Source organism: Pomacea canaliculata, linkage group LG3 (genome assembly GCF_003073045.1).
Source record: "Pomacea canaliculata isolate SZHN2017 linkage group LG3, ASM307304v1, whole genome shotgun sequence".
NCBI classification, from domain to species: Eukaryota; Metazoa; Mollusca; class Gastropoda; order Architaenioglossa; family Ampullariidae; genus Pomacea; species Pomacea canaliculata.
Window position 1 is genome coordinate 36983365 of NC_037592.1, and position 15711 is coordinate 36999075.

At 39.2% G+C, this 15711-nt stretch overlaps 1 protein-coding gene and 1 long non-coding RNA gene across 3 annotated transcripts; one reads left to right on the forward strand and one right to left on the reverse strand.

Moving 5' to 3' along the window:
- Nucleotides 1-2536: 2536 nt before the first annotated feature.
- LOC112559323 lies at nt 2537-6246 on the reverse strand. 2 transcript variants are annotated; one of them, XR_003098320.1, is made up of 4 exons: nt 5375-6246; nt 4434-4551; nt 3932-3982; nt 2537-3373 (listed from the first exon to the last, which is right to left on the reverse strand). It is a non-coding gene; the product is annotated as an uncharacterized LOC112559323 (long non-coding RNA). The 2 variants fall into 2 exon arrangements; XR_003098319.1 differs by lacking the exon at nt 5375-6246 and having other exon boundaries at nt 4434-5114.
- Nucleotides 6247-11783: 5537 nt separating this feature from the next.
- LOC112560663 lies at nt 11784-15691 on the forward strand. Its single transcript, XM_025232668.1, has 2 exons — nt 11784-13346; nt 14940-15691. Exon 1 carries the CDS (start codon nt 12301-12303, stop codon nt 13306-13308), a length of 1008 nt encoding a protein of 335 aa, XP_025088453.1. The 5' UTR covers nt 11784-12300; the 3' UTR covers nt 13309-13346; nt 14940-15691.
- Nucleotides 15692-15711: the final 20 nt, after the last annotated feature.

Sequence of the window (15711 nt, forward strand, 5' to 3'; positions counted from 1 at the left end):
TGTGTTTGTGTATGAATTCGTGCGTGTGTGTGTGGACATGTGTAGGTGTTGGGAGTGAAGGTGGACAGATGCAGGGACAAGTAGGTATACGGAAAACATCCTTAGAATAAAGGTCAGGTACTGTGACTGACACAGGCAAACCCTTGTATTGCCAACACATACAAACTGTTGTATTGTCAACACAAGAAAACACTTGTATTGCCACAACAGGCAAATAATCATGGACAAACGCAGACTACAAACCGCCGATTCTGTCTGCATTTTAAACTGTTAGTGATCTCCCCTCGCAACACTCAAACTATAATTATAAGTAAAGTGGAAAAAGGTGAGTTCCGCTCCCTTACAGCTTGTTAGCAATTACTGAGCAGGTACATCACGTCTGAAGTTTAAAAAAAGCAACTTGAGCTGTAACCTGAACATGACAGCTAATCGGTGACCTCACTTCCCGCAGCTGTTCAATGGCGGACTGTCTTATCTATCGATAACCCTTGCTGAGCTGGGGCGATCTGTAGTGTTTTGTTATATAGGCGTAATCAGGAAAGAAACATTTTTAATGTCAGCATGTTTAGTGTTAGTTCTACTAAACAATTTGTTTTCATTTTATTTTTGTCTTTCGTGGGAGCTGAACTTTGCCCGGAACATAATATTAATTCCACCGAGAACATTACTTATAACTCTTTCTTTTAAAGGACTAGTAGGGTACAAATTATAATAATTTTTTTAGGGTTCGAGTAAAACTCCGTGCAAGATTCTGTTTCTACAAAGTCTGGGCCAATACACTCTCTTCCGTTCTCTAAACATTACCAGGCCAAGAAGGATGTCGACAACACAGGATCCTACATGGATACCCCTACCTTGCCAAGGCTTCAGCCAATGGGAGAGCAGGGACCCTATATTATTTAGGGGTATCTGTGTACAAGTGAAACTTCATGATTTTGACCTCTTTCTGTACTTAATGTTTGTGTCCAGACAACAGAAGGAATATCATCACCCAGATTTTGAGAAAATTGAGTAAGGCTCAGTGTAAGTGACCATTAAATAAAATAATTAGAAGTGATCAGAGAAAATGGGGATCCCAATGGTCCCAAATGCTTATTAGCGTCTGACAGTTCTTTCCTAGATAAATTACAATAGAGGCTAGGAACTATGTCAACAAAGGAGCATTAATTGTGTCCTGGGTGAGGCATCTGGACATCGATCTCTGATAAGACTTTGTAGCTGATCTTTTCAGATTCGTTGTGTCACTCAGCATGTGAACCCAGTCCAGGGCATGCCATGTTGATCATATCTAAAGCAAGGTATGTGGACAATATCTAAGTCAAGGCATGAGGACAATGTGAAATGTCATGTAGACCATACTTAGGACACATCATGCCGACCTTGTCTTAGACATGTCACGTAGATGGCGGCTGTTGCTATGGCAGTTGCATGAGAAAGGCAAAACCCATTCCTCCTTCCCACCTACAGTTACCTTCCCTGATAACTCAGGTACACGTGTACTTATTACTGCCAGTAATTTGCTTTTCTTAATCAGATGGCCAGGCAGAGTACTCCTGTCCTGTCACTTGCTCGAACTTCTTATCTTCTTCTTTACACAGTTCTGTTATTACTTACGAAGCATGTTAGTGCCGTACAATAATGAACTATTGTAATTTTATCCTTTTCCTATGTTTCTTTTTTCATATGCAGTCTTCCATCTGTTCGCGTGTTGGTTTCTTGCAGCAATTCTTATGCAATTCTTGCAGAGCATAGCGGCTCCACCCTTACTCCTTTTTTTGGCTTCTTATCAGTCATTTCCTCTTGTCTATCAGACAGATGTTGAACTTCCCACGTGACAGGTCAGGTAGGCGTGTGCGTGCTGTCTGTGTAGCTGTTACCTGTAATATGTGTGTGTGCTGTCTGTATAGCTGCTTACCTGTGTGTGTGTGTGTGTGTCTGTATAGCTGCTACCTGTGTGTGTGTGTGTGCTGTCTGTATACCTGTAGCTGTTACCTGTGTGTGTGCTGTCTGTATAGCTGCTACCTGTAATATGTGTGTGTGTGTCGTGCATGTTTCATTCCTCCTCTGCTTTATGATGTCACGTTCTTGTAATGATTTTTGTCTTTATGGGTGGCAAACTATTGCAGTCACAACAATTACAGCAACAATTGTGTGCTCTTATTGTTTGTGCTTTATGATTGAATAGAGAAAAGTCTCTAAGTATTTATAATCTCTGTATATACTAAACTGGTCAAATTATAAGAACTATTAAAAGATAACTCATTTTTTAAAACTTCAAAGTCTTCATTCTCTATGAAATTTTTGACAATTTGTGCAAAGCATACAGTGCGACAGAAAAAACGCCTACAAGACAAAATATCCATCTCTCGCCTTTTCCCGTCTTTTTCCTTCCCTCATTCCCTGTGTGTGTCGTGTTGTGTGTGTGTTTTCATTCTCTTGCTCGCTCTCAATTCATTTCTCCCCCTCCCCCACATCGCTTTCTCACTAACCATTCCCTCCCACATCAATTCTCAACATCCACACAACAAAACGTCAGTTGCATTGAAGCATTTATTTCCTACAAATACGATTGTTAAAAATACAAATAAATGAATTGACAAAAAATGTTAAGAAACCCTATTGATATCGAGACCCCATTTTGGACACACATTATTAATTTGGTGCGATAACGAAGTAGTGGTGTTTGATTAATGCCATATCGGTGGTTATATTTTTTGTTACACACTAGTAGTAAAAATAGCGACAATAACAAAGATAAACATTTTAGAGGACAGTGGGTAAAAAGCAGAGCAACGGTCAAGTTGTGGCGCCTCAAAACAAAGTCCCTAAAAACAAATCATCCAATGAAAGTCCTACATGCTTATGCTTCTGTGTGAAGACTGCCGCTATCTGCGTATCTGTGGCATGGGTCTGGAATGGTTTCAGGCGAAGGTTGCAAAAAAAAAATCAGCTGACACAAACAAGAAACCGTCGATGTTAATGCTGCTTCAATAATATTGCAATAGACCACAGGGGCTTATGTAACTATAACACTCTCATCACTCTGTCTATACTTCCTTCACATATTTGCGGTCCATCAAGAGATGGTCAGAGCTAATTATTCACTTTACTTATTGATATCTACGTACAACGGGATATTTGTATCCAAGAAACTTCAGCCACATAGCTTCTGCGCATAAAAGAATGTGTTGTTTATATCGACAACGGTTTGTTTACTTGCTGACCAGGGTCTTTCTCAACAGGCATCTATGAAGAGTTTTGGTTAGCCAATGGAAGGCGTCCGCGTTACTACGTCATCCTCGTCCACCAGAATGCGCACGCGCGACGGCCGGAAGTCTCGAGACATTGGCTGTCCAGGGAGAACTTTCTGAATCTGAAAAGGTATTAATATTTTGTTTATGTCTTTTAGACCAGTCTGCGATCTTCACATCGCAACAGTCAGTAGGAGAATGGAGGCGTGTGCACTATTTTTAAAACATTGTAGATACTTGAGATTTCTTGTTAGATGTTTCATCGTCATATCGTCTGTTCTGTCGTTAACATGACGGAGAGTTTAAGCCTTGAGTTTTGAGTTCGCGCTAAAATTTGATGAACATAATAAGAAGGGCACAATACATAAACTACAAAGTTTTTAAAGAGGTCTTGATTATAAAGCAATTTAATTCTACCTTAACAGTCTGCACAGATCAACCATTCTCTCCTCAGCCCTGCATTAAAATCAACTTTGGCTAATGTTCTAAGACAGGTAAATAAGAACACAGCGACAATGCACGTATTCCAGCTTTCTGGAAGTCTTGTCTATGATGTTGTGGTCACTGTGATGTCTACGGTGTCAAAGGTTGTCAAGGTTAAGGTAAGTAACCCATCATAGGAAACCAGTTCTCTCTGACAAAAGAAACTCAAAATTAAGTATGATGCCTGGTTAACTTACCTCTAAGGAAGGGTTTTCTTCCTTGATGACCTTCTCCGCCTCGTCATATTTCTGGAGACAATATGACTTGAAAATAATGGGAACAACATTTGCCCACATACTGAGGCTAGTCACATAGAACAGATAATTTATGACTGTACAAATCACATGTCCTTTCCAAACTAAAAACTTTCAAAACCAACAGCTCAAGATTCTAAAAGTTTTCTCTTTCTTTCTAACGCGTTTGCTTTATATCATTTCTATAATTGATTGATTAGCTTACTTACTATCTACATGTTCATTTACCTATCTTCTCTATCTTATCTATTCGCTACCCAAGCGGACGACCGGGGGGAAAAAACAAGAAAGCAGGGACACAAATGGATGGGTTGTAAAAGGGAGTAGGAATACATATCTTTGCTATTTTATAATTAAGAGAACTTCTCGGAATTAATTTTCCCATTTTCTGACGATAATAGACAATAATATCAGATAAACGGTTTTCTTTTTCCAGATAGTTTACCTTGCCTTGCAGCTCTGGCCATTCAGTCTTTCCCTCGTTAGGCTCGGCCATGGTGTCTTGGTCTTGGTCGTGTTCCCTCCCAATCACCCGAAAAATTTCGTCTGCTCTGAGTTTCGTTCTGTTCGTGAATGAGACGAAAAGCGAACCTGCCCTGGTTGACCAAATAAACTTGCAGGGAAAGCCATAAACTTATAAAGTAGTTTGCACAAACTGGTCTCTCGCTCGTAAAGGGGGATTTAACAGCTCTTTGTTGGTCCTGCCGCGTCCCATAAAACACTTGATTCCTCAGGGGGCCTTGGCTTGAGGATCACAGTCGTCTTCGACAACCCAATCTCATAACCATATATTTGTCAGTGTCATATAAACATAAACTTGTCAGTATCGTGAAATTCGTAGATGAGGTGTAAATGTTATCGCTTTGACGAAATGAACACATTTTTCCCAGGAGTATTAACAGTTTGTAAGCTCTCTGTATGCTCATTCTCTCTTCCTATCTTCACCCTTCTCTCTCTCCTCACTCATACACATACATATAGCCTATCTATCATTCTTCTCCTCTTCATCTCTTTTTCTCTACCCTTCATTTATTCTCTCTGTGCATTTCTACTTTTGTCTTTAAATCAATGAAGCTATAATTTCAAATGTTAATAATTCAGGAAATATGAAAAAACGCTTGAAGCATGTTAACTTGATGTTTACATGCTTGATGTGTAATGTTTAAATCCCTCATACACTCTTTCTATCTGATGCAAGATTGTGTACACTAAGTCCGTCTGTCATTGTGTACATAAAATGTTTTTGGGGTGGGCTATGAATGCACAACAGAAGCGTAGGCGTGTCAAAGCTTTGGAGGGCAATGGGAATACACTTGTGTCAACTATTCCCCTCCCTCTCTCCTTACCCTACAATAAACCTACTCGAGGTCCAGACAAGGGACTCACTGATGAAGTGTTTGCCAGCGCAGGGTCGCACGCGGATGCGCACATGGCGCGAGAAGCCAAAGATCACCAGGACACGACTTTATGGCAACCGGAAAGTGGAATTATTTCCTCGATGTAGTATGTGAAACATGTCAGAGCAGGTCACACGACAATGAACAAACTGTTCGAAACCTAGAGAGTCCTCAACATTTATACCCATCGTATTTCACCCACGTTATTACCATCCAGGCTGGTCACAGACTCACTTCTCAGTTGTGCTGCTATACTGCTATGCGGTTATTGCTAGGAAGTTTACAGTGGGTGCTACAAATTTTGTGAAAACTCAGAAAGAAGTTCATAAATAAATTTACTCAACTAGTTTCGTACATTGACCTCAAACTATAATCTCCCGGATGTTTTCCAACCTGTTCCAGGATGTTGTTTAGCAGACACAGTTGAAAGGTCTTTTGTTAGCAGGACTGACCGCATTCATATCTTGACATACTAACAATAATACTACAGCGCATTTCACAGCTTAATCTACTCAGTCCACTCACAAAACAACATCAAAATAATTTTTAAAAAGGAACCTTCAAACAGCCCAAGCTGTTACCCTGTGCAAATGAATAAAACTGTCTGAATCATGAATGTATGAGTCTGTTTGGCGGATATGAATATGTTGTTGTATTTTTGAGCTTCTCTTTCGAGCTGCCCGGAATTGCCTCTGGGATAAATAAAATACTATCTTATCACCCGGATACCGGTAAGTGGAATTGTTTCGTCGGTGCTAGAGGTGAAATGTTCCAGAACACACCGTTCGATATTTGAGGATCCTCAACATTTATGCCCATCGTATAAATCGGTACTAAAAACATTTAACGGTAAGAGAAGGAATTTATATTAACAAAATTACGTGCGTGTGGATTTGGTGTACACATGCGCAAAGAAAGGCAGCCTGCGAAATTCAAAATACCATGTTGTTGTTGTTGTTTTGTTGTTGTTAAATATCGTTATCTCCGTCTTCATGGAAAACAAACCAAGGTCGTTAATATAAAGAGTTGGGGAGCATGATGGGTTGTTTTAAAAACGTCCTTGACACAAGTAACATTACCAGGGATTAGCAAAGTAGTTGGAGCAAAAATGTGCGATGGGATTAAATACAATGAGCAGACACCACACGCATGTTAAAATATTCAGATTTGCCCAGAGAAACGGACAGTGAGGATGTGAAGACCTGTGTGAGTCTGTGACTTCTGTCAGGTGACACATGACACAAGGCAGACTCTCATGAGGCCAGGTCCTGTATTAAAAAGAGTCTCATATTATGTCATAGGTCGTGCATCGACGTTTACATCCTTCACTGACCTCCCCCCCTCCCGAAAAAATCAATATTTTCATCAACACATGGAAATTATTGTAATTGTGTAAAAGAACTACGACATTCCTGATAACGTCGGCCAACGGCCGAGGGAGACGAGAGGCGGTGTGATAATGCCTCACCATGGTACTCGGGAGACAAAGATAATCCGTAATTTTCATAATCTTTGAAATTCCAGTAACTCAAATCGCCTCCCCTTTCAGAGAAGTAAAAGTAAATTCCTTTGTGCATTATTTTTAAAGCAGCAACACGCCTGTAGCCTACAATAAAACTGAACTGACACTTTTTCACAGTTTCTGTGTTCCGATTTTACATTATTATTATTCGGAAACCGTTCCATTATTTGCAGTATTAAAACACTATTTATTTACTACCGCGCGATATTATGCCGGTTTGGAAAGGACCCCCACCTCTATTTTCCAGTAAATAGAAAATGTCCTACAGCAGTACTCAAGAGTACCTAAGCGGACCGAAACAGAAACAGGGGGCAGCATCTTACACATTTAAACGATTTCTCACCATATTATTAAAGAACTGACCACGTCGACGACTAACGATAAAACTGATTGCAATATCTTATACATCTACATTAACTTCTCTTGACCTTGATGCTGACACCTACTACACTCTATCACATTTCATCAAAATATACACATTCACAACACAATTTTGTTTATCCACTTTATCATAATTTCACTGTTTTGGTGTTTAACATCAAAGAGACCATGTAGCGATACACTTTCACAAGCTTGCTTTCATGCGAAGGATAGGCGATGCTGAGTAACCTTTTACACGCTTATGGCATAAAATAGGTTCTTGCAGCTAATGACCGATAGCTGGACTATAAAAATTATTTTACAATTACTTTTCGTCGCTAAAAGTGACTTGTACCTAACACATATGTTCAAGTATTGTAAATTGATTATGCAAATCATCATGATAGGTCATAATAATCAGGAAGAGTAAATTGTCAATTTTTGATGCAAGGAAATTTTATGCACACTTGTGATCTAGTTTCAAACAATTTCGAACAAAAGGCTCGTCACATGGAACGCTTTTGTGAAATGTTCATGCAATGGCACATTGCCCACCACTGCCGCCACCTCTACCCCGTGACAGGGGGGTGAACCACTATGTCTTCGGCATTAACAATAATGCGCACACGATCGGGTCTAAAGTCCATGGTAACCGGTGAATTTTCCAAAACCTTGAAAATCTGCAGAAAAAAATAACATACACACACCCAGTAAAATCGTCTGACACACATGAACCAGTCCGCGCTTAAGGTACCGCAAACCAAACTCTGACCTTTCGATAGACCTTGCGAGTTAATTTCGCCTGTATTTGCATGAAACGAGCTTTAGTAGAGCAACTGACTGATTGACTGACACACACACACACACATTTTAAAAGTACACAAATCAGCACACTGAATTCAAATCATGTCCTTTTCTTTTACCTGCAGGTTTGGGTTATCGGCTCGTATTGCTGCTTCAGCCTCCTCATAGGTCTGTTGTACACATAACATGGACACACAAACAAATCGTAATTAGTTATGTTTTATCATTATATCATGCGCAATACGATGAAACGTGTATACGTTTAAAGAGTGTGCGTGTGCTTGTGCGTGCGACCGGAGTGGTAATTTTCCCATTAATAATAATCAACGTGTGAAAAAATTCAAATCCAAATAATTCTCAAAAAGATTTAACTTCCCGCCGCGCCCAAGAGACTAATATCATGTCCTGTACAACAGTTAGAAATATTTTCCTTGACATTTAAAGAATTTTGAAATGTACGTAGAAAAACAGTAACTTATGCAGAATGCCTGTGTGGTATGCATCATTAACATCAATAGATGACCTCTCCTTAAAAAAATTGCTCATAAACGTTCATCAGCTACGATTATGTACATTCAAGTGAGGACACTTATTCGGCGGTGTTCAGTAGTCGGTGCTAAAATTTATTTAGCATCTCAACATTTATTTTTCAACAAAATCACATATGAAGTAATATATATCAATATTATATTTTTACACTCGTTCAGAGTATGAGTGTTTTCCATGGAGTGGTCCAAAGGAATCATAACTGTCGATGGATTTATTTAATACAATAATAATTAAAAACAACTGCACTTCTTGCGAGTATGAGTCAAGACCCGCAAACCTGACAACACTAAGAGCGAAGTCCTTAAGAGTTATATCCCTGTAGTATCAAAGGTCAAGTAGCATTAAGCTATATATTTTTTCCATGCTGAAAACACCATGCAGTTTTAAAAGATTAAGATCTAAAATGAAATGATCTATCTCTCTCTTTCTCACACACTCTCTCTCACACACACACACGGTGCCGGGTAATCTCAGTGCCAGGTAGACTAGCCTCTTACCTTTCCCACTAGCTCTGGCCACGATGTTTTTCCTTCCGCCATGACTCTCCCAAGGCACAATTAAGTCTTCTGGCAAGCTTCGAGACTGTTTGAGTCTTCTTTGCTTCAACACTCAGGTCAGTAAGGCTTACTGGGATGTTGTAATGTTGGTGGCACACAGCGAATTATACCAGAGAACCTGTCGTAAAATATGTGGGCGGGGTCAAACATCGATCAATCTAAAGCCACTGGGCGGAGTTAGCTGTCCGAGAAGGACCGGGGCGGACAAGTTTATAACCATGACCACACATGCAAGAATGCACGTGCACACACACACAGACCTGTGGATCTCTCTCTCTCTTGCAACACTATGTTTCAAGAGCAGCCCTTTGATTTGTAGATACTTCTTCTTAGTTTCTGTATATGTTGTCTCCGTTAACTTTCCTTCAGTTATATGGGCAGACTACACACTCTCTCTTACACACACATAGGATGCCCTATAAAATGAGGCCGATATGTCATTGACTTGAAAAAGTTATATCGATGTAAGTCACGGCTGAATCTTTGCGAAAAAATGTCTATGTTGATTTTCATTTGCAGCCATGAACAATACATCTTATAAGTAACATAAAAAAATCATAATCTACTAGCTTTCCATAGACGGAAGAAGTACTACAAAAATTTCTTTCTAAACGATTTATCGACTGTTTGGTGTGTTCTAAGCTTGGTTTGATCCTGCTTGTTAAAACTGATAACAGAGACATTGATGACAAACGACAAAATGGATGACATAACTTTTGCGTTTACATCATACTAAGCGTGATCTCGGTGCCTGAAAGATTAATTGCTACCCACTCCATCACATTCGTCGATATATAAACACCCACAGCAGGTCTGTCTTTATTATAATTTTGCTGTTAAAATGTTGAGTACATCAAAAAGGTTTTAGTGATAAATACTTCTACAAACTTTCAAAAAAATGCACTGTACATTGCCTTTCACTGAATAAAAAAAGTATGTATATATTTTTGCACGTATTTGTCGCCTTTAAAAGTGACTATTTGAAGTATTAAATCTTATTTCTTCGAGTATACCGTACAAATGATTCAAATAATCAAGAAAGGCATGCATTTTCTGATAATAAGAATATGGCTACTTCGTCCTTTTCGTAGCTGTTTTCATGTCCATACAATAATCCACGTATGCGCGTAATTAGGTACATTTCATTTCAGCAGTCACTACCGATGTCACTGTATTATGACTTTTTTACAGGCCTGAAGAGATGGGAGTCTGGTGGACCCTCGGTCAGTGGATTTTTTTGTTCCTTCTTGCATTGTTAAAGGATATTATGGTTTCAGTGAGACAGCAAATAAAATGGTGACTGGTCAATTCAACCTGTGCACCAATCAGTTCGACCACGAACGTGTATAGGGCGTGTATGGGTGGACTGCTGTCTGTCTGCAGAAACCAACGCTTAGCCTCTTGCGAAGTTCTCCGCTGTTTGTCTCGGCGAATTTGTACATATACCTGCCTCGTTTTAGTAGTTAAAAAAATCGTCTGCCAGCAGTCCAGTAATACAAGTTCCTGGTGCGACCGCGATCAATAGTCAATATGATCATTACTACCATGTTTCTCCGCAAATAAAACCTAACCCAAAAATAAGCCCGAGAATGATTTTCATCATATAAGCCCTGCCCCAAATATAAGCACTAGTTTTAGATCGTCAGCCAGACGGACTGATTTCATTTATCAGTTGAAACACGAGACGGACTTCTTGAATTATAAAGTAGTAATACTAACAGATAAAAAATATGATGATATTATTGCTTAAAAAAGCGATAACAAATTATACGATAATTCAATTGAAGTGGAGTTGTAAGAAATTAAGGGTTTGGAGAGTTACTACAATGTTCCATAAGATGACAGGACAGTATAAATGTAGCTTTTTGTGCTTGAATAAATGAAGATTTTTTCCTGTGAATATCCCCTGAAAATAAGTCCTAACACCTCTTGGAATATAATCAAATCAAACTTTATTGTCTGTCCGAGGAAGTCCAAGACAGAAAGTTTTCTTTTGCTCGCAAGCCCAACCACATACAAACATGAGCATAACTAAGGTGACCAGACGTGTCCCGCTTTTGACCTCGTGTCCCGCCTGAATATCAGGCAGGACGCCCAATGTCCCGCTTTTTGGCTTTCTGGCAAGTCCATCCAATGTCCCGGTTGTCTTTAAAAATCACTTTTTTCGGCGTTCTTTGACGGTGAGGACACTGTCATCGGCACGTGTCCCGCTTTCGCCCCCGAAACGTCTGGTCACCTTAGCATAACAAACATATGAGCACATATAATGATTGTGTCAGGTCATCTCCTTGGATAATTACATGAACTCCATATAATTTTCGCTTGTCTTTAAATCCACGTATTTAATTTCCTTTGAATTAATTAATGTGTTTTACATAACTCTTTTAAGTTCTCTTCGTTAGTCCTTTCATAAATCTGAGGGGTAGTCTTGTTCTCCGTAAGCAGTTCTCTTTCTCTCTCTGAACGTCAAGCTGTAACAAATCCATGCTAAAGAAATAAATATATACACAGCTTTGGAGCCAAACATTTCTACGCATTGCGGGAACCTTCGAGCTTGAACAGTTACGCCAAACAAGCTAAGGGAGGTAAACGTCGCAGAACATTGGGACAAAATGCTCAGTTATCTACCTGCGAATCTCCAAATAGCTCGAACCTTCGTCACAGGTGCATCGCTGTCCGTGGATCGTTTTATAAATTACTTTTGTAATGCAACCCACTCATGATCAAAACAAGTGTTATCTTCTAAATGATTTTAAAAGATATGTCCTTTCAATCACGAACACAGCGACATTGTAAGGAATGAACCACACCTTGGTTTCAATCTGGGTAAAGTTACTTAATTTAAACTTTAAAACAAAATGCTGGCTCATTCACTCTGCCAGACCTACAAATACTGTACACGACAATTAGCTGTATCGAGGGCACTGATCTGACACTAGTTTAATTGTGTGATTGTGAGTTAATTACTCGCACCTACTCACAACCTAAGAGAGGTAATTCCCATCGAGTAAATCGAAAGCGAGACTGTCTTGCTCAGAAACGACTTCGTACCACAAGGTGTGGTTTGTAAACAAAATAATTCATGACGATAACTTTTCACTAAGTACAAATATAAGAAAAATTATGTCTGGACGAACAACGAATAATTGTAACATCTTACTAGCTGCTGCATGTGTGCGAGCTGCTGCTCATTCTGAAGCGAAACATGTGACCACGTTCGCGGATAAGGTGATGGTCCCAGACCATTCATATGCTGTCGGTAATTCCGATCCTGTGTGTAAAATGTTAGACGAAATATGCCTAAAGCAGAAAGAAAAAGACCATACTTATTCTGCATCAAGTCGTTTAGGCCGAACACCTATAGTGAAATCCCAGTCGCTTGGGGTTCAGCAAGGCAAATGTCAAACTGTAAGTGAGCCCATTCCGATTCATCATTTACGTAGAAGTTCGTCAGAGGACAATTTACCTCGTGTTGAGTTTAAATCGGAGGAGAACAAAGCACGTGTTGGATTAGGTCAGTGTCATGCAGTGGCAGCCCGAAAATCTATGTCTTTTGAACGTGTGCACACAGCTATGGACTTGAGTTCTGTTTCTTCACTTGTGCCAAAAGTGCCAGTCCATGGTAAATACGGCATTCAGGTGCCAGAGACAAGTAAATCAGTGGCAGCCCCATCCTGGCCGAGAAAAGAGGATCACACATACGCCACTTTCAGTGGTGATTGCAAGATAACTCAGGGACACGAAAACGTAACTGTAGCCCTAAATCCTGCTCAAGATGTGAGACTGCTGGCCAAGACTAACAACAGTGAATTAGCATCACTGGGACTTAATCGTCATGATCATACTTACGATAAGGCAAAGCAGCATATATGCACCAAGCTCAGCTCAGCAGATTTTGCTTTACTTGCCAGAGGCAAGGCAGCATTATTAAGTAAGGACCATACTTATTTCAGCAATTGTATTAATGTCTCGAAGTGCTATGGCACTGAAGGAGGGACAATAGCAAAATCTAGGAAGCAGATGAACCTTGTGTCAAAGTCTTGCAGCATGGGCCACATAGGTCTAGTGGGAATGGCACATCAGCACCATATCCTGGTACCTACTGACCATAACTACAGTGCTTCAGCCTGATAACTGGTTCTTCTGTGATGTACATTCCTTACTATGAGGTTAGTATTTACTAAAGTGTTTGTCCACAGTTGGACAACTTATGCAGTCACCTATTTCGTGAAACAATTGCAGTAGGGATTTTTATTTAGCCTTATTTTGCCCTCTGTTGTGAACATGAGAATAATTTATCACTCTTTGGTTCCATTTGACATAAGTTGTATGAGCTTTTGGTTTTATGAGTTGCAAAAATCTTCTTTTGATAGATCAAATAATGAGCTCTTTATTACGTATTATTTTTGCTTCTGCTGTTCTACTAAAAATGTTCAGTAACACTTTACAACAAGCACATGTACCCTCACACAAACAGCAGAATTCTTTTTTTTTGTGTGGGTGGTGGTTTGTGTGGTGGAGGGGGGCACATGTCTTCTAAATGCCCTGCACATTTCACCAAATAGAACTTTCTTGGGAAAGAACAAATATACCACAATGGCATGGAGGACCTATACAACAAATGTCAAGGCAGGTTGTGAAGCCTTGCAGGAGTTACCCGTAAGCCCTGTAAAAATGAATGTCATAGGGTTAGGGTTTAGGGTTAGGAAGGAAGGGTTAAGGCAGCGGTTCTCAACGTTTTACTTGTGACAACCCCATGACGAACAAAGTTATGTTTGTGCGCGCCCCTTAGCCAACAATGTAAGCTAATTTCACAAATACCGGTATAAGAAACTTTTTTAAAATGACCACCTTCGCACCCCACTTGTAAGCACGTTTGAGAACCGCGGGGTTATGGTATTGAATGAGTGAAGCAGAAAGTATGAAATCACATGATTTTTGTAACAGTTCTTGTACCTAGCATGACATAGGTTGAATGATCCCTTTGCTGCTGGCCCAAGAAAGGCAGTATTTGAAGAGATGTCATTTACAACTCTACAGATTTTGCATAGTAATAGGTAGAGAAGGGAGATATCATTTTCTTAGCTGCTTTCCCTTAACCACTAAATCTTATAATAATGGAGTCCAACAATGTATGTGTGGTTGTAACCTCAACACCTCTGCGCTGTTTGTCCAACCCTCACCATATTTGGCAGAATTTTTTTTTTTTTTCATTATGGCTCAGACACAGAGTGAGTTTGTAGGTGTTGATTTTCCACAAGCATGTTTATTTTCTTCATTCTAAGATATTACTGCTGGTTTCAGAAAAAAATATGCAGAACAAACATGTATAGCATCATAATTTGAGATGGTACCATTGTGAGAGATGGAAATACAGAGAGACACAGAGTAACCAAGAGAAAGGCAAATAAATGATAAAAACCATTTATGCACATGAATACATTCAATAGTTTAAAAACTGCTTTTTAAAAATTGGTACAAGTCATATTTCTAGGATTCATGGTTGTGTAGATATAAATTTCCGAAAACCTTGTATGAATGTGGCAACCACATACAATACCTCTGTGTATGGATTTCTTGGGGGCAAGGGAATGAATAGGCAGGTTTCTTATTGAGTAAATAATGTTGACATAAATGATGAATACATGTTTTTACCAGTTAGCTAAATTAAATGTCTGGTTATAATGAAAGAATGGATATTAAAGAGCAAGAATAATTATTTATTTATTCTGTCATTTGTATCTTGATTATGCTTCTTACAGGTTTTGTCTTAGAGCTTCCACCAGAGCTGATCGACCACACAGTGCAATGATGCAAAAGGCTGTGCTGAAAAGATGGAGTGCTAAGTAAAACACTGCCAGTGGAGGATTTAAGACTAACCAGAAATGAAATACGTACGATTGCTTTTGGAAAATGTTCAAGAATATGCTTTAGCGTTATAGCAGGCTATTTTTTTCTCCAGACTCAGCAGTGAACTTTTTCATTAGCACACAATTCATTGCAAACATTGTTAAACTTAAAAGTAATGTGAATTAAATTAATTGCATCTTCTACTTACAGTATAACAGTGTGTGAGAATAGCATCCATTTCACTCCTGCCTTTGTTTACTGTATCCCCCACCTATGCTATCAAATGATATGTATTAAGCAGCATAATCTGTTTTTAATATGTTGACTGTAAAAGAAGTTGATGTAGGCATGAGTTAACTGTGCATGGAGTGGAATAAATTCACAGGGTAGTATAAGCCCCATAGAAATGTCTTTCATTGTAAACCAATTGGATAGGCTGGAGAAACCACAACAAATTATCGCTTACAGTTATGATAGTTTTCCTTTTTTTTATCTATTTAGTTTAATTGTATAAAGCATTAATTCATATTGCACATGACTATATTAACAACGATATCTCAGATATGTGGGGTATAATAGAGTGCAGTGCAGTGACTTTACAAAATGCAAATCTTGTTAACATGATGGAATGCATTATGGAATAAAGTATTTTGAGTGCCAAGCCTCTGTTCTCTGCTGAGCATT